Source organism: Antrostomus carolinensis, unplaced genomic scaffold, assembly GCF_000700745.2.
Source record: "Antrostomus carolinensis isolate BGI_N321 unplaced genomic scaffold, ASM70074v2 scaffold9577, whole genome shotgun sequence".
NCBI classification, from domain to species: Eukaryota; Metazoa; Chordata; class Aves; order Caprimulgiformes; family Caprimulgidae; genus Antrostomus; species Antrostomus carolinensis.
This window is the reverse complement of record NW_010325355.1, coordinates 86,183-105,753: the sequence shown is the minus strand read 5'-3', so window position 1 is coordinate 105,753 and position 19,571 is coordinate 86,183. Positions and strand designations below refer to the sequence as shown.

The following is a 19,571-nucleotide window of genomic DNA, read 5'->3' as shown; positions in this document are numbered from 1 at the left end:
AGTCATGATACCTCTATAAAAAGTTAAAGTTTTAGAAAATGGAGGCACCTCTGGAATTGTCTATATATATATATTTATGGATCCACAAGTATGTATGTTTTCAAATAAAAAACCCCTCTGTATACTTGAGAAGCATGTGTTGTTTGAAAGCTAACTGCATGTTGACCTGATCTGGCAGGAGGTACAGGGTCAGTTTATCTGAATTGAAAGCTAGAGCTATGTGAGACTCCTACCACAAAATTAATTATGGATCTGTTACCTTTCTTATTGATTATTGTCAAGATATATTTTCCAATTAAAATAATTTCTGTTTGTTTAAACAGGGTGCTCTGAGCCTCTTGCAGTATTTTAAAGGAAACATCCAGTGAAGTAGAAGCAGTTAATTATCAAAGCTGGATGTGCTGCCTGCAGAGTTTGATGTCTTTCTAAATGGCTGGACAGTTTGCTTTAGATTTTTTTTTTCCCTTATTTACTCTTTAAGTGATGAGTTGTCTGAATAATATCCTCGCTAAAAATGTTTCCATAGCTTAGTGGGGAGCACCGTAATATTTATGGGGTTTTTTTGAAGAAGGAAAGCTTAATTATTTAACATTGAGTACTGAGAGCTGTGTAAATATTTCTGTAAATTTCTATGGGTAAGACACTGAATAAATGATCCTGTCAATGAGGCAACATAAAAGTTTGAAGCCTAGAGTTTGGGGTTTTTTTGTTTAAACGTAATGTGTTAATTTTTTTCCCTCCTAACAAAATAACTATCTATATCCTTTGGAAAATGCAAAGTCAAAACAAACACTGAGAATTTATGTTGAGTTTAAGTTCTGCACCTAAATAGAATACCAGTGAAGCCTGAAGACCAAATTCTCATAGTCCTGATGCCTATAAACAAATTCTGACCCAGGGAAAAAAAAATGCCTGAGTTTGATTAGATGATTCAACTGTATTAGGGGCACAACTCAAAACCTGACTCTTACTGAAGACACTTGACACTGAAACAGTTTTGTTTTACGTGAGTAAATTAATGCAGAAGTGTTTCTGTAAAGAAAAAAAACAAACCCAAAAAACCCCAAACCCAACCCTAACCTACATTTAGGAAGAAAGAACCTTTGATTAAGTGCTTCTGTTAGGTGCTAAGACACTTGGTTTTAAGTGTGGAGAAGATGGTGAGTCAGAGCTGCAGGAGGTAGTAACTGGCTCCTAATTCCTATACTCTTTTACTCTGTGGATATGCTTGTCCCTCTCCATCAACTACTAGAGTCTTCAGGAGGTAGCTGCTGAGGTAGGCACTGTAGCTAGATCCTTCATATTATCACCATCTCCAGTCAAGACCTAGGAAGCAGATAGCAGCAGTTTCTCTGTATGTTTCTGGGCTTACAGTGGTTGAGGTATCTACTGTTTCTTACTACTACTTTACTTGCATATTTCAAATTTAGTTGTGTCCATATGCTGGCGTTGTATGTAATACTAGGGGAAAATGAAAGAGATTCATACTGCTTTTATCTGCATTTTTAATGTTTTTATTTATTCCTAAACACATTATTGATGAATATCAGGTCAGCAATGACAGAAAATAAGTTGATTCTGTTTAAAATATCTCAGCTGAAACACCTCTGATTCATTCTTTAAAGATTTTGATTATAATATATATGTATATATATATATAACTACTGTACGTAGCCTGAAACCAGATAGCTTCAGTATGTGGCTACAAGCTTCAGGAGATACCCAGACTGTAATAATTAATCAATTGGAGCAAACTAGAGTTTCAACTGAAAAAAACCAAAACCCAAAACAAACACCCAACAGGTTTTAAAGGACTGTTGCCCTTTTTTTTCCCAAATTGTCTGGATTAAAGTTCTCCTACTGCAAACAGTATTAATTTATCTTACCAAATGTTAGATTGTAAAATAAATGACTCTTTAGCTAATTACTTTTCTTTCTTGAAACTTTAGCTTCTATCTTATAACATCCTCAAAGGAAGATTGATTCAAAAAGTTAACTTGCAGGTTGTAAGACAGGTTCTTCACGTGTTTTCTGCATCCCAAGGAACATAATTGTTCATGAGAATGAGCCTCTCTTTGGAGGTGGATCAAAAGAAATGGAAGAGGGAAATCAGGTGGTTTTAAAGTTTTCTTAAGGCTTCTTGGGACTACTTAGATTTTTTTATTTTTTTATAGTGCTCTTTTAATAGAAGCATGAAATTATACTGCTAGATTCTTTTTCCTCTAAGCTTCTGGGTTCTTTTTGCTTGAGGGATTTCAGGTGAGAAATAACTCCACGAAGTCTGAGGAGCTGGGATTGGAATTTATCTGAGAAGAGTTCTTTGGAGCCTGAAGGGAGAATCCGGGCTTTTTTTATCAAGAACTGGAAGGAGTTGGTGTTTTCCAGCTCAGAACAGGGAAAAGAAGTTTTGGAGAACTTAAATTTAGTTCCCATTCACTCTTTGTTTAAGGAGTTATAAGAAGTAGAAGACACTTTTGTAGGACAGGAGTGCAGATTAAACTCTACCCTCCCTCAGAAGTTCTCACTCTAGACTCTCCCTTTATTAACTTTTAGAAGAGTATTTTAAGTGACTTAGGAGCAATCCCAGCCTGAAACATGAACAAGGAAATGATTGTGAATCTTAATTACTGATAGAAATTCACTACTTTTTCAAATAGTCTATTGTACAAATTGGTGCTTCGATGGAAGTTTATCAATGGAAATGAAATATGGAAGATTAGAAAATACTTAGACTAGCATTTAATAGAAATATTTGGGCAAATGTCTATTTTGATGTAATGGATGGAGGGTTGATGGAACACAGACAGGTTAGCTGACAGTTTGTTCCATTCCTTGGCTCGTTAGCTAGAGGTCCACAGAAATTAAGGCTTTTGTTAGTAATTTAGTAATAAAGGTGGTATGAATTTCCATGCAAAATGCAGAGTCTGTGCATGTTAACCCAGCATGAGTAAGTACAGTGGATAAATTCGTTGCTTTTGTTTGTAGAAGATTGAGTCCCTAATCTATAATCTTTTGGGATTTGCATTTCAATGTGGTTCTCTATGTATTTGCTAATAATTTAACTGCCTGTAGTTTGAGTAAATGTTAACCTTCAAGGTTTTAATTTCTCCAGAATTAAAGTCTTGATATAGGGCACATGATGTGAGAAAATAACACTCTCACGTGAGCTATGGCTGGGTTTCAGTTTTGTGGCTACACTTTTTGCTCATTTTTGTACCTATAGCTGCACACTAATACAATGTGTTGCAGATCCTAATGAATGTTTTGATGAGTAACTGCCTGACTTTGCTGGCATTTGGGTACTTTGCTTATGCAAGTATTAAGATTAGAAGGTTAGTTGCTTGTTAAATCAGAAGTTAAGGATATGTTGCAGAGTGAAATGTTATGATTTGTGTGAAGCTAGTAAAACCCATTTTTGTAATGGGTTCCTCTAGCTTTAAGGAAAAAAAAACCCAAAAAACTGAATAATGAAATTACAGGAGATTTTATTTGTCCAAATTGCACCTGAGAAAGAAATCCCTTGTTTAGTGGGGCTTTCTTATATCACGACATTTTCGAAGTAATCACATCTGTCAGTTGTTTTTATGCCAGTGGTGAATAATAGCTCTGGGATACCTTTTTGATCTCACATCAAAATAAAAGAAATTAATGGGTAAGCAGCAATGCAGTTTGAAATGCTGTCAGCCAATCTGTGAGTCACACATAGTTGAGTTTTTATAATAAAAGACAGTGCATGGTATAATAATATCTAATAACCATAATATTTTGCATTTCAATAGCACCTTTCATCCAAGAATCTCAAAGTGCTTTACAAACATAAACTCACAATAAACTCATTAATCCTCACAGTACTCCTGTGAGTTGGTAGGTAAGTATTACCCTCAGTTGAGATCGAGAAACTGAATCAGATGAAAGCTGACTAAATGTCTGGGATAAATAGAGCAGGGGTTATCTTGCTCCTACTCACTTGTTCTAACTATTAGGCCGTGACTTCATGTTGTTCCATTCATGTAATAACAGTTTATCAAATCAAGCTTATCAGTTTAATGTCTGAGAAGAAATAAATACATTGGGGTAACATCAGAATGTTCTTGTTGTAAGAACAACTCAGGAGTGTGGTGTTCGCTCCTGCACTGAACCCACTTCATCACTGGGGTTCCCTTTGGTCACGATTGGTGTCTCAGTTTTGGTTGGTTGTGTTGTCAAATTCAAAACCCATTCAGAATCCTGCAGTGCGTTTGCACCTCTTTGCATTTCATTTTGTGCTTATTGGCCAAAATGGACGTTATATTTTCACAAAGCAAATTTATGATAATCCTAATAATTATTTATCTCGCATTCTATGGAACTGAGCTCTAATTTTCAAACATGGGTGGACACTTGATATCCAAAGTCCAGCCAGTGCAATCATGTTTTGCACCTAGGTGCAGAATTACACTTCTCCAAGTACTTTATTAATGATTTGGGATTTGTAATATAGGTGCAGGAGAAATTAATCAGAATAAAGTAAATAACGAATAAACCAAACAGCATTACATCCTGTATTTAGAACTGAAATTAGTTTATATAATTTAATCTTATTTTGCTTCAGAAATAAATTAAAATAACTTTAATTCTGAATACAATAGTTTCCTCTAGTTTGAAGGTTCCACTTTAGATCACAATTCTTACTCGATACAGATTATATTTTTGAGGGACACCCCATAGAGAAACCTTTTGGCATCTTTATCCAGATCCTCAGCTGGTGTGGTTTAGTATATTTTTATATATCTCTGTGGAGTTAATTGTACTCTGTTTTCTGGGGCATAATCTTTGTGTCTTCCCTGTTCCTCTTCTGTTGGCTGTAACATTTCATAACTTTTAAAGAAAAATTCATCATTGATCTCGTGATATGGTGATTAAAAGTATCTTATGTGTCATGGAAATATATTTGAAGTCTGGTGCTTTACTGAGAGTGTCCTGATATTTTAGCTTCTAGCCATCCTTTTTGGCACTGTTTTCTTGTTCTTTTATATAGTGTGTCATAATTATGGGCTCTGCATGATAAAAAGATGAACATACTTCCTGTTTGCTTCTTAAAACTCAGAGACATACAGTATGTGTTAAAGGAAGTGTAGGATTTTTATTACTGGGTTTTTAAAAAAAATTTTTAAAGATCCTATGGCTGCAGTTGATGAAATGTGCAGAGCAGTGCAGCTCTGTCAGTTCCAATACTATGGGCTCAGCTGAGGAAATATTTCTTTAAATGAGTTTACTGATAGTTTAAAATGAAGGAGACATTAATATGAGGGTTGCAGAACTTAAACATATGAAGAATTTACAGATTTCCCTGTGTGAATCAATCCCTGGTAACTGTTCATGGATGTAGTATTGCACTGCAGCAAATAACGGAAGGTAAATCCAAGACATTTTAGCATATAATTCCACATAGTTGTGATGTTTTACTTCCTGAAGATTATGTTTATTTACCAGAATATTAGCATGTGAAATATTATGCTGTCACTGTGTTCAAACTGTATAGAAAATAAGCTCCTTTTTTCTTTTCTAGGGTATATTTCAGAAATCGCTGGGTAAAGACTGTTCACCCAGTTGTGCATCAGTACTGTTTGATTTCAAGCACACATTCCACCTTTCAGATGCCACAGAAAGAAGACATTCTTAAGCAACGAGTGGTAGTTGTTACTTTAAATACATCACAGTATCTATGTCAACTGGATCTTGAACCAGGTAAGATAATTTCTAAACAAGGATTGCCCATGCTTGAGAATTATCTTCCTTTTACTGCTGTCAGTTCCTTATGCAATTCTTTGAACTGTTGAAAAATAAAGGAAGTAAACAATGATCATCTTAAAATGATCTTCCCCCTTTTTTTTTTTTTTAATGAAAAAATGTTTATTACAAAGCTACAAATTGCTGGCATTCAAATTAACCTTTTGCTTATTCTGTTTTTTCCTTACTTAAAACAAAAATAAATAAAGAAGCAGTACTATCTATGATCTGGTGTTTCTGAGATCCAAGAGGGAAAATTCTGTTTGAGCTTCTGACTTTGAATATTATGCTCATTAAGATCATTACTCAGTGGAGCATGTAAGCATAAATGCACACAGAGAACTTTTTTTCTTGTTTTGTGAATTGTTTAGCTTTGCAAACAACTCCCACACATACAAACTCATGCTATGTTAATCTGATACTTCTAGGGTTGTTTTCTAAACTGAAATATATTAGACTGGGGTTTTTGGGGGCAGAAGCTGCTTGGGTTTATTGTTTTCTTGATCTCCGAATGAAATCCATCTGCTTTTTGGAGGATGTGGAATTTCTTTACAGAAGTTGTTATAGTTAATTTTTATAGCTACATTTAGGCATTTGTTGCAGTAGAGAAAACTAATATGAAATTTATGGTAAATATTTTCAGCTCTTTAGGTGGAAGTAACTGCTTTGTTTGGCAGTGAGCTGTGTACAGTCATGCCATAGTAATGTGTGTGCTGCTGTATGATATTCATGTTTTCCAAAGAAAATTGCTGCATTTTATGTATATAATCTTAATTGGATGATACAACTAAGTCCTCTAATACTTTGTTTTAAACCTTAGTATCTATCAATGTATAAAAACACTTCTATACCTATCCTGAATTTACATTTCATAAAATGTGTGTACTGTGGCCCAGATTTTTTCAAGTATATGTTATCCAGTGCATAGATTTCTCCTCTCCCTCCAAAACTTTTGGTCCAATATTATCAAAAGATTGAATTTAAATTTTCCTTCAACTTCTGTTCCTTTTTCCCCCCTGACATTCCTTAAAGCCCATAACCAGCAAAGTGCTCAGGTATGTGTGCAATTTTAATGGGAAATTTAGTATATAAAATAGTTAGGGGGGCTTGAGTACATGAGGAAGTCCTTTTCATTGTCATTGTCCAAAGCTCTTCAAGCCTCATGGTTCTGAAAAGATTTTCAGATTAGAGAAACCTACTGAGGGAGGTCTGCCAAGAGACGTTTCCTGTTGGCATGAGGAGAGCTTGGATAAAACACTTGGTTAACTTCACGTATATCACAAGAAAGAGGCAGATCTGTGGGCTACTGCTAATGTCCCTGGCAATCAATTGACCACTGTTGGTCACTTGATGGGTTTGAAAATTGTTTGTGTGATTTCTAGTTGTTGCTAGAAATTAAATTTGCATAAGCCATACCGATTTTTTTGGTTTGCTTTGTTTTGGTTACTATCAGGATACAAAACTTTCAGTACAGTTGCTTGTATTGTTATCACTGTTTATTTTATCATATTTCAAGTTTCATTTATTTGCTGATATCTCTGCTTTACAGGTTTTTTTACACACATTCTGTTAGATGAAGCTGCGCAAGCTATGGAGTGCGAAACTATTATGCCTCTAGCATTAGCTAATAAAAACACAAGAATTGTCTTGGCTGGAGACCATATGCAGGTAAGGGAATTTTTGAACATAAAGTGCATATATATAATATTTGTATTTTTATATTTAAGGTATTTATCTGCTCCAAATTTCTGTGGTACATGAACACCTCATAATTGCTAACATAGACTCACATTTTTTTCTGCTAAGCGAGAAGATGCTGTTGTCTCCATTTTACATTAAGGGAATTGAGGCACAAAGTGTATGAGTTGCCCAAGGTTACATAGGAAATCTGTGATAGAACAGACTTGAGCCCACTCAACCACTGCACTATATGCAAGTAAAATTTCATTTTAAAGAAGATACATAAATTTTACTGGTCACATAATAGATAGAGAAGCCAAGGAAAATTCAAGGGATGTTATTTGCATAAGAGATGGGGAGAGTTATTACAGCCAGAGTGGAAGTTTCTCCTATTTTTTATGACTCATATTACCTACTGATTTCTGAAAGAATTGAAGAATATGGAAAATGTGTATTATGATTTAGACAACTTTTTTTTTTTTGTTAGAAGCATAATCATCTGTAAGGATTTGAACAACTAAGAAATAGGAAAGGGAAACGAACACTAAAGTGTCTTGATGTTACTGCAGTGTGTGTAGGAATTGTTTGGTTTAAAGAGTTTAGAAGAGTTTAAAATGCTGATTATGCATGCCATTTTGCAGCCTGTAGGCATGAGAAAGCAGACTTGGAAAAGTCAATCTTACTTGCTTTTGTTGATTTAGGTTAGATTTATTTGTTTTTAAAGATTTGCCTTTAATTCTCTTGACATTTCACAACAGCAATAGAATGGATGTTTGCTTTGGTGAAGTAATAAACTTTAATGTTCCCACCTATGATTTAATACTTCTAGATAATTTCAAGTCATGATCATAGTAATCCCAAGGACTGGGATAGTGCTTTTTAAATACAGATCTCAAAAGTGCTTTTTAAGAGACTGGAATTCTTACCACTTCAGACTAGATCTCATCAGCCCAGCTGGATGGCTAGAGTCTTGGCTTGGCCTGTGTGTCTCAGGCTATGTGGGTAAAGAGCTGTCCTATAGCTCAAGTTCTTACAGGAGCCACTCTATGAGGTATCCAGTATTTAAATTTCTAAAACGAGTATTTATCTGAAGTGAAACTCAAACTCTGAATCTGAATCATACATATTCAGTATGAAAAAATGGATTGACTTAATTTCTACACTTAAAAATTTTATTTAAAAAATCATTTTCATAATCTTTGTTATTTTTTCCTCCTGTAATAGTTAATGTTTTTATTGTTAAACAAGCCTAGTAATAGTTTAGTCTAATAGTAACTAGGCCACTTGGGTTTTAGTCTTAGCAATGACTTTCTATTTAACTTTTTAAAATTGTGTTGCAATTTTCTACATTTTCTGATCTGTATTATTTGTGGTAGTAATTTAACTGTAAAGTGCTCATCAGAGTAATTGCATAATGTCATTCAAAACACAGTTTTGGTGTTTTGGGGTTTGGGTTTTTTTGTTTGTTTCTCTGTTTTTTTGTCAAACAGCTCTCTACTTTGAGTTACTCATCTGTGCAAGCCACAAAGAAAAAACTTAGATATAAGGGTTCTTCTCTCCTCTTTACATAGTTACTGAATGTTTTATTGTTTCTTTAAGAGCATGCTGGTCTTTTGTCACTTTTACAGTAGGAATGAGCATTTCTGTGGAATAGCCATGGTATGGGTCTTCCAACTTTGAATGTACAGTAAAAATAAGATTTCATTTTTGTTTTGATGCAAAATACGTATGTTGGGAGCATGAAATTCCAAGTCCGCATATTTAGTTACATTTTCTTTGTATGTGTGTGTCTATTACAGCTCAGTCCTTTTGTCTACAGTGAATTTGCCAGGGAAAGAAACCTTCATGTTTCATTGCTTGATCGGCTCTATGAGCACTACCCTGCAGAATTTCCATGCAGGATCTTGCTGTGTGAGAACTATCGCTCCCATGAAGCTATCATCAAGTAGGTGTGAACTTTTTCACTGTATCATGCTTTTCTTTGACTGGCGTGAGTGAACAAAACAACTCTGAGCCAAGCACAACTGAACAAAGAGAGAAGCATTGTGTGTCTGTAATGAGATTTTAGTTGTTTCAGTTAATTAGTAGAGTAATTCTTTGTTACTCGGTTGAAATTTGGTCTCCTAGAGCAGACACCAGGGATTCAGTTAGGCAGTTGCACTACAGACCCCTCATTCAGGTGGAGGTGTTTTGGCTGCAAGACTTGCACACTAAGTGAAAAGAACAGCTAGCTTTCTCTTTTTAACTGTGATGCAGTATATTGTACAAAGTCTGTGGTTTTTTTGAACTGTTTCTGAATTTTAGAATTACTGGGGTGGATTATCTTGGAATGGTAAGCTATGTGCAATGTAAGGAACCTATGAATGTACAACTATGAACAGAAAAAAATAGGTCAAATTTTGGGTGTTTCTGTGCTGTTGTCATTTTTTATTGCTTCTTTCAAGACACATTAATCAGTGAGTTTGCATTTTTCTGCTATGATAAACTAATGACTGTTAGTATAATGAGCTCATCCATGAGCTGTGCTAGAAAGAGTAAGTGCAATCATGGGGAAAAATGCTAAAGTTTAAATCCTGGCTCTGATATGTGCTGAGGAATATTATTTTGGTATCCAGTCATACTGTGTTCAAAACAAAAGCAGAAATTTTATCAGTGATCTCATATGTAGACTCCACATTTTATTCTGTTTTGCCTTGTTACAGTTATACATCTGAACTTTTCTATGAAGGCAAATTGATGGCAAGTGGAAAGCAGCCAGCACACAAAGATTTCTACCCTTTGACTTTCTTCACAGCACGTGGAGAAGATGTGCAAGAAAAAAATAGTACAGCTTTTTACAATAATGCAGAGGTAACTCTTCTTTGGCTTCATTCTTGATTTTTTTTCTTAAAGCTCCCTGCCCCCCAGATGTATTGGTTTCTGCTCAGTGTAGGTGGAACACATAAATTGTCCTCTACTAGAAGAGAGGAACATGGAGTTTGCTAAACACCAAGTAGTGAATATTGCAATTGTAGTAAACATTTCAGTGAATTTATCATCTTTTTTTTTTGTTGCAAATTGCAAGCTGCACATAGTTCTCTGAAGCTCCTTCTTCTGAATATCTTTCCTGATAATTTTTGTGACAGTCTGATGGATGTATCTTAGCAACTGAGGATAACTGCAATTTGAAGTAAAACTTAGATTTATTTGACTGTTGTAGAAATGTTCCCACTCAGCTAAGAGTCCTCTGGAGTCACATTTCATATTTGCTTTAATATGTTTAGGATCGATGTCTGATCATGTGCAGATGAGGGTTTTTTTTTTTTTTTCAGTGAGAACTTTATTCTCTATAAGTTTGTTTCACATGGATTTCTTTGTCTTTAAAAAAACCCAAACCCCACAAAACCAAACAAAACCCAAACACCTCCCCAACCTCCCCCCAACTTGGTAATACTTTTTGTAGTGGAAGATGCCTTTTTCCAGTCACCTCAAGTTAGGGAGGGGTTGACCCGACACCTTTTTTTTCCCCACCAAAAAGGCACTTTAAGAAATGTCCTTGATATTTAAAGAAAAACAAAGAAATATCACTAATTTTCTTAAGGTTATGAGGAATTTTAACTGAGGTTAGGTTGCAGTTTAGCAGCAGTGTTTGTTATGAAGCACTGCAGAAGTGTCTGTGTTCTCCCTCAAGTGATCTGATGCACAGTTTTTAACTTTTTTGTTGTTACTGTGCTGCACTTTTGCATTCTTTGATGTATTAAAATATCTGCCTAAATAAGAAGCTCCAATGACTACTGGATACATCACTGAAAAAACTGAAGGCACCCAATTACTTTTGTTAATCTGCTTGGATTTCTTTGCCATTTAAAAAAAAAATTGTAAAAACCTGAAAAACCTAAAAATATGTTCAGTGGCCAAGTAACTGTCTGAAAATTGTGAGTCATTAATAGCTAAAGGCAGAAACGAAGGACAGCAGCTGCTTAAATACCAACAATAAAAACTGAAATTCAGATGATGAATGAGATTTTTGCTGTTTGACCCTTAATGGACACTTGCATTGGGACATCTTGTGGTTCACTGGTGCCTGTATTAAGTGTTAATCTGGAAAATACACTTGTCCTTTTTGGTCTTAATTCTAAAATTTCTCTATCTGGTGTTAATTCTAAATACATATCCAGAAGCTATATGGTTTCAGACAAGCTTACCAGAATATCTACAAAAGGTCATTATATTTGTGCTATGGTTTTTAGAGATATCAAAGTTTGTTCTAATATCCTTTGTTAGTAGAACTAGCTTTTAAATGCAAGAATTTATGTTGCAAAAAATTGTATTCAGGACTTGCTCAAAAACAGCCACATATTTTCAATATCTTCTGAAAATCTGAAATTATATAAAAGAAACTCTCTGTGACTTTTTAAGGATTAACAGATATTTCTTTATTAGTTTCCACCTGAATTTTTTTAAATACCTGAGTTATTCAATAAACTGTCTCAGTTTAGATTAATTTTTAAAAAATATATACTTAAATGAGAATATAAATGTCATATAATAACATGGTAAGAAGTTGGCATGAAACAACTGACTTTTAGCAGTTAGAAACTACTGTGCTTTATATTATTGTACATACCCATTGTGATTTATATCACTTTTCATGTTCCTGAAATGTCCATAAAAGTTCCTAAAATTCCCACTTACCAATTTGAAGAAGAGGTAATATAAAAGCTAAGAGCATTAAATTTATTTTTAACTCCCCCTTCACACAGCCAAAGATAACTGGCTGAATAGAGAGGAGAAGAAAGCGAAGAAAATACTTGAGATTCTTGTAGGAAAGTTTATCTGCCTGGCTGCCATTAAGAGGCTGAGGTTGCATTTGTGATGCTATAGGAAAACTGCATTCATCAATTATCATGCTTTAAATAGTTGGATAAATATTTATTGAATGACATACTGACATCTATTAAATTACATATTGAATGTAAGTGTTAAAAAACCCAAACCAACCCACAAACCTTCCTTAAAGTTATTCCAAAATGCCTTCTACGGTGCAGTATCCCTGGTCAGTGTGTTGAAACAGGAGCCGCTGTGCCTGGTGCTTTTTAGCAGTAGGTTACATTGAACCTGTCTCTTCACAGGAGAAGATTTTCAATTTTTATTACTCATTAGTCTTCTCAGGTAGCACACTTAATAGTATTTCATAGAGATGAACTAGCAGTTGATTAATAATCTAAAACTCCTAATGGCGTCCTTTGGAATGGGAAGTGATTGCGCTCTAGAATACATACTCTCCTTCTAGAGTTACCAAACTCAAACATGACATATATAAAATCCAGAATAAAAAGAAAATAATCCCTATTTCGGTGGTATATTATGGAATTTAGTTAAAGTATGATAAGAAAGGTCCTACTGCACTTGACATTTTCGTAAGAACATAAGCATGAAAATTACAGTTATTAATGCAGTTTCCCAGCTTGTACTTTAAAGGTGACATTTTTGTGGGCAAACTTTTATTTCAAGATTAAAAAAAGGCACTGTATAGTAAATACATTGCTTTAATATGTGATATTTTAGAGTATCACTATAGAATACAGTAGTATTATTGCTTGTTCAATAAGGCTATGTAATACTGTGACATGTAAATTTTTTAGAGCTTTAAAATTCAAATTCTCTTTCCATATCAAAGAATGATCTTCAGTGGAGCATACTCTTAAGAATTCTGACTTTCTTTTCAGGTATTTGAAGTAGTAGAGCGCGTTGAAGAATTAAGAAGGAAATGGCCTGTTGCCTGGGGCAAATTGGATGATGGCAGTATAGGTGTCGTAACACCTTATGCTGATCAAGTGTTCAGAATTCGGGCTGAACTTCGGAAAAAAAGACTGTCTGATGTCAGTGTAGAGAGAGTGCTAAATGTTCAGGGTAAGTAATGGTTATATGTCTCAAAGATATGTTAAGGAAGTAAAAAATGTGACTGGTGAAGTTAAAAAAAGCTCACTAAAATAATCTTAAAATGATCAGAACAAAAGGAGAGCTGTGATATAACCCATAAAAACCAATGTATCAAAATGAAACTGGCAAGTATGCTGATCAGATGTTATTCCAACATTGATTACCAAAGCAATAAACTCATGGATGTGAGATTTATCTTTTTCAAAATGAAGTTCAAGCTTACTTAAAGATAAAGTGATTGAGTGAAAAACAGATGGATTTTTATTTTAAGTGGGGAAAACAGAGTTCCAAATAAAAATGTAACAAGGCTTTAGCCTCAAAATGTTTTACTGATTTTTGCATTTGAGGAATATACTGTGAAAAGGAGTCCACAACTGTAGATATTTGGGATTCTTGGGATCACGTTGATAACAAGAATTTTGTGTAGGCATAGCCTGTTGCTAGGTTGCACTTTTAGTCAGTAATAAACAAAGGAAGATGATAAGTAACTGAGTGACAGCGAGTGGTGTGTGCTGTTTTTTCATGGTAGGTATTCATATATTGGAGACAATTTAAACTTTGAAACAAGAATGTCCAGAACTTTGTTTTTTTTAAGTCCAAGATTTGTTATTGGCTGGTTGGCAACATTGTAAAGATAATTATCATTTCAGAAAGTTCTGGAATGATTAATATCAAGATGATATGATTTAAAGAGGAAATATTCTTGTAATAGAATATGCTATTTATAGTGCATCTTTTAAAATTTTTAAATCTTATTATTCTTGCATAAAGCTCTTCATGTGAAGGGTACATGTCAGTTCTTCAGAATATCTAGGTGTGAAATCTGGCTGGTAAATGCAGTGGTCTGATTGTGTTCCTAGCAGAAATAGCTACAATTATCTCAAACGTTTGTTTTTTGTTTCATTTTAGGAAAACAGTTCAGAGTTTTGTTTCTCAGCACAGTACGAACACGGCATACATGCAAACATAAGCAAACACCAATTAAAAGGAAAGAGCAGTTACTGGAGGATTCAACAGAAGACTTGGATTATGGTTTTCTGTCTAATTACAAACTTCTCAACACTGCCATTACAAGAGCACAATCCTTGGTAGCTGTGGTGGGAGATCCTATTGCTTTATGTTCCATTGGAAGATGCAGGTACTTTCTATATGTTCTTTAGTCAAGGCTAAGGATACTAGAAAACATGTTTATCTATGACTGATAGATTGAGTAAAATGATGAGTGTTCTTTCAGGTGCCAAATAAGACACAATGTATTTAAAACCTTCAAATAACTGTATAACGAAATGGAAATTCTTTGTGTTTATATCCATAAAAATACCATAAAGACAATAAAGCATTAGTCGTGTTCCCAACTCTTGCAGAGGGTTGAATCTGCAGGCATGATTTCAGCTTGTCAAAGTGTGCTGCTGAAGCTCACCCCTCAGGCAGAGCAGGCACTTGGAGCCCTGTGTAGACTGAGCAGTGTCAGTCTACACCGCAGTAATTCCTGCGATCTCGTCTACCAAGTCTCCTCTGGAGCTGGAAGCACGCAGTTGTGTAAGGGCTGCTCTGTCCCCTGATGAGTAAGTCTTGATGACAGTGAAGAGAGAGGACTTTTTTTCAGTGATAGTGAAGAAAACCACTGTAGATGAGAGGCAGAGCATTTTCATATCCTCTATGGGTGGACAAGTCTGGCTTTTTTTGTTTTGTTCTGGTTTTATCTTCTTATCCAGACTCACAGTATCACCGTGTATAACAACCTACAGAGAAAATATGTGAGATACCTACCACCAGGTCATTTATGAAATGGTTTTTTATGTATTTATAGTTGCCCTAATTTTTACTTGACACTAACATTTGCAGATGCATAATTTTATTTTTTAGTGGGTTTTTTGGTATACCTGTTACAATTTTATATAGAAATAAAGGTAATATATAATTTGGAGTTAAAAATGGTGATGTAATGTAGTATTTTAAAGTTACGTATTACAGCAGTCATATGAAGGTAGAAGACTTGAAAAATCATTATTTATGTTTCTATATATTTTCGTGACACTAGGAAAAAACTTGTTAAGATTTGAGTGAGTTTACTTTTTATAGACTTAAATGAAGAAATATGAAAAATGCTAAGAGATGTACCCACTGATGTTAAGGATACCAAGCTCTTGTTCTTCAAAGGTTTCTTTTTCTATGGAAGAGCTGAAGTGTTGAGATGATCAGAGATAAACCCTGAGGCTTATTTTCAAAGAGAGGAAACACTGCATCAACTACATTATTATAGTACAGTTAAAAATACGTATTAGTCAGTTGTTACATCTACGTTGTATTCTGCTTTCCTGAGCAATATACTTCTACTGTATTGAAAATGAATGTGGTTTTCAAAGATTAGAATTGAAAACCCAAATGGAAACCAAACCTCTGTTTACTACATTTATGAAATATCACCTGAATATACAACCTGCTTGGGTTTTTTTAGACATGATGTGGTTTATGTAACTAAGTGATGAGAAGGAGCTCTGTGCCTCCTGAGCACTTGATCCACAAATGATGAGTGTCTGTTACAATCTGCTGGGGCAGTCTCTGGTTCATCACTTTACATTGCAGAAATAAATGACTTTGCTGTAGAGGTTGCCATGCTGTCCTGACTGAGATTTCTCTTACTGCTTGTTCAGAAATTACTCTTAGTTGATAAATTTTGCTTCTCTTCCTTACACTGGGGTTCAGGATGTGTGGTGTTACCCTAGTCAGAGAGCTAGCTGATCCCTAGTTAGTCTAGCTAGCACCTAGAACCATTATTCATTCTCTAACCATCTGTCTAAATACAGATTTTGTTGGAGAATGACTATCTCCCTTATTCTCTCTAAGTCCTGGTGAGGAAGATAATCTCTTGAATTTTCACGTAAGCCTGAATGTTGTGGTTTTAAATCAGATACCTAAAGGGGACCCACATCTCAAATGTGGGGGCTCAGTAGTTTCTTCAGGTATGGCTCCTTCAAAATACCTGAACTAGGGCATGCAAAAACTTACTAAAATAAAAGTATAGGCTATCAGCATGGTACATAAGATACAGTCTTGGCAGTTAGGGATGGAGTTTGCCTGTTGCCAGCAACTGTTTATATATGTATAGCTGTTCAAAATTGTAAAACAAAAAGATAATGAAGAAACAAGGAGCACTGGAGCTTTATTAAGATGTGTCTCAAGCTTTCCCTTTAATACACCATTGTCTTGTTTCACTGAATAATTGAATATTCACTCTTTGAAAATAATGCTGGAGGGGCTCAGGCATGCTGCTAGAAAGATGGTTCTTTTTTAGTACAACAGGAGTATAGAAGTCTGAAAGAAGTGACATTTTGTTAGCAAAAACAGACCTCAAAAAAGTTTAGAGAGCACTTGAATTTTATAAATATTCTAATACCTGTCAAAATGAGTCAAGACTAATGATAGTGGTAGAGAGCTTTGTGAAGTGTGCCCAGGGTAATCATTACATTTCTGTGTGTTACAATCGGACTAGACAGGGCTGTTTTGGCAGACACTCCCTTTAAACTGCAGAGCACACTGGAAGACAGAGACAGCAGGATTTTATTCTCTGTTCTTACACCCCAGTACAAGTGTTCCGTGTGTAGAGAGACTGCTTGGGGCATTTTAAGCAAAAGTGGATGGGTCTCTGGGGATTTGTGGTACTTGGCAGTAGGTTTGGTGACTTGAATTGATTAATCGGAGGGAGTTCCATCATGAAAGCATCCCGGTGAAGTATTGCATTTTGGTTTTTAATCCTCACTTAAAACCTTGCAAGATATATTTGCCTTGCAGCAAAATGCAGAAAAAAGGCCATCTTGCATCCTGAATTTTAAAAGAGCATTTCTTGCCTGTATAATACCACAACAGAAGATGGGCTTTTAGGGAAAACCATTTTGAATTCTTAAATACATCAGTAACTTTACAGCATTCTTGCAAGGAAGACATTTATTCTTTTCCATAAAGGGCAGCTACTCAAAATGTGACCCTACTGTTAAAATTAGTGTGCAGCAATCTCTCATTTTACAGGTTTTGGGGTGACAGCACTGAAATAACAGTGCTTGCTTACAAGCCAGACCTTATTACTGAAGGGTGAACTAGAATGAGTTGTAGTCAAGCACAACTTTAAGATCACTGTCTTTTTAATCCTCTTTTTCAATAACTTTCGTTACTCTATATTTTTTGGGAAGAAAACAGCTCAATCAGTTGTTTTGGGTTTTTGTTTTGTTTTGTTTTAGGGCTTTTTTTAGTGACATCTTCAGATCTTATTTAAATCTCTTCTAAGCTTAAGTAACTTCACCCAAAAAGTTCATTTGAGGTTAAAAAAATAAAATCATCGTAAGTGTAAAGTTTTTGTATAGATCCTGCTGTGGATGTTACAAATGTAAAGAGGTTTTTTTTTATAAGCAATGAAAGACATGTCATGAGAAAGCTGAAGGCAGGTAGGAATGTTCTTTTATTACATGGTTTAAATAACCCCTCCACCCTCCAAAAAATTGGATACAGAATTTTCATAGAGAAAGTTGTGTGTCATCTGATGGTTGTCTTTCTGGCTTGAAATTTCTTCTATACATTATAGAAATATCTGACATGCAATAAAATATATGGTTTTATTTGTTTTCCACCAGAGGATCTCAAAAGACTCCTGACATGCTAATCTTCGTGTGTTTCACAAGAGTAGTTTTGAGGGTATATCTCAACTTTAGTATTTGTGATGCTGGAATTGAAAGATCATAGAATCTTTTTGGCATCTTCTGGGACTGAGAATCTATATACTCCCTGTGACTCTCTGAGCTTTAACAAATTCTATAAACCACACACTTTCCAGAGTTTTAAGCATTTTGTTTGCTGTGTTTGGTCTTCTAGGAAAAAAAAAAATCCAAGTTAGACCTGACCATGATGTTACTATTAAATGTGACAGACACCCAGTGCTGTGATCTGATATGTGTGGACAGAGCCATATGTCCATTAAATGACTGGGGAGCTTTGCATTATGCTGTGGGGTTCAGATGCGTGGATCAGGTTGCAGGATGGATGGCTTGGTGTGTAAAATGAGCGTACAGGAAAATTAAAAATACCACGCAGTTATGTTAAATCTGTGTTAATTTTAACAACAGCCATCGAGTCTTACTCCTTTTTATTGTTTCTAAAAATTGTTTCCATAGGAAATTTTGGGAAAGGTTTATTGCCTTGTGTCATGAGAATGAAAGTCTCCACGGTATCACATTTGAACAGATCAAAGCTCAGTTGGAAGCTTTGGAGTTAAAGAAAACTTATGTGTTGAACCCACTGGCTCCTGAGTTTATCCCTCGAGCTCTTCGGCATCAACATTCAGCAAATACCACCAAACAACAGCAGTCACCACCAAAGGTAAAGTTTTACTAATGATTAATTTTGTCAGAAAGTGAAAGTGAATGTAGAAATGCCTTTTGAAAAAATTATAGAAAAGGTTTATGGCACGAGCTGTTGGTTTAAAATGGCATCAGTGCAGTGAGATATGAATGCAAATTCCAGAGGGATCCTCAATATTTACAGGTGAAAGCTCTAGACTGTATTTAGCAATATAGCTTGGGGTTGTCCAAGCCTTGTTCCCTGACTCACTTGGGTCACTCTGACATGTTCATTGACTTGTAATCACCGTGACGAACTTGAGCCGTGGATCTTGGCCTCAGTATTTAGATAAGTCAAATTTAACCCTCTGAATAAGAGGCAATCCTGACCCCAAGCAGCTTGTGCTCTGACTGTACCCCGAGAAACAACAGGTCGATATAGACAGTGGCAGGGAGTATAAGGAAACAACAAAATAATAGCCAAAAGTGGTTTGGTTTGATCTAAAAATGACATTTAAAATTCAGGGACTTATGTAAGAGAATTGTTTGATTTAATTAAAAATATGTTGTAAACCAGTGTATCGCCTCGATCAGCTCACTGATGATGTCCTTCATAAGGCCAAATGTCATTAGCATCAAGAGGGCTGAGAGGTGAAATTACTGCTCAGTAGTAATTTTATCAGCTGTTTTTATAAAAGGAGGTAAAGAAGTGATGAAAATGCATAGCTTCCTTAGGATGATAAAGAGCAGCACTAAAATGTGGTGCTTTTTCTAGGGGGTGATATATCAGTCATAAATTGCATTTTAATAGTCCTTTATAGTTTATTTAAAAATCATTTGAGTTCTAATTTAATTAAATTATGTTTAGAGATG

At 35.1% G+C, this 19,571-nt stretch overlaps 1 protein-coding gene across 2 annotated transcripts in view; it reads left to right on the top strand.

The window, feature by feature from the left end:
• The window catches only part of HELZ (helicase with zinc finger), a 69,540-nt gene that overhangs the window by 32,613 nt on the left and 17,356 nt on the right, over window positions 1–19,571 (top strand). For both annotated transcript variants that reach the window (XM_029085759.1, XM_010171178.2), the window contains exons 15-21: window positions 5,549–5,727; window positions 7,319–7,437; window positions 9,249–9,394; window positions 10,152–10,299; window positions 13,158–13,341; window positions 14,281–14,509; window positions 18,534–18,738. In XM_029085759.1, the coding sequence (XP_028941592.1) occupies window positions 5,549–5,727; window positions 7,319–7,437; window positions 9,249–9,394; window positions 10,152–10,299; window positions 13,158–13,341; window positions 14,281–14,509; window positions 18,534–18,738 (1,210 nt within the window). The remainder of the gene's footprint in view (window positions 1–5,548; window positions 5,728–7,318; window positions 7,438–9,248; window positions 9,395–10,151; window positions 10,300–13,157; window positions 13,342–14,280; window positions 14,510–18,533; window positions 18,739–19,571) is intronic.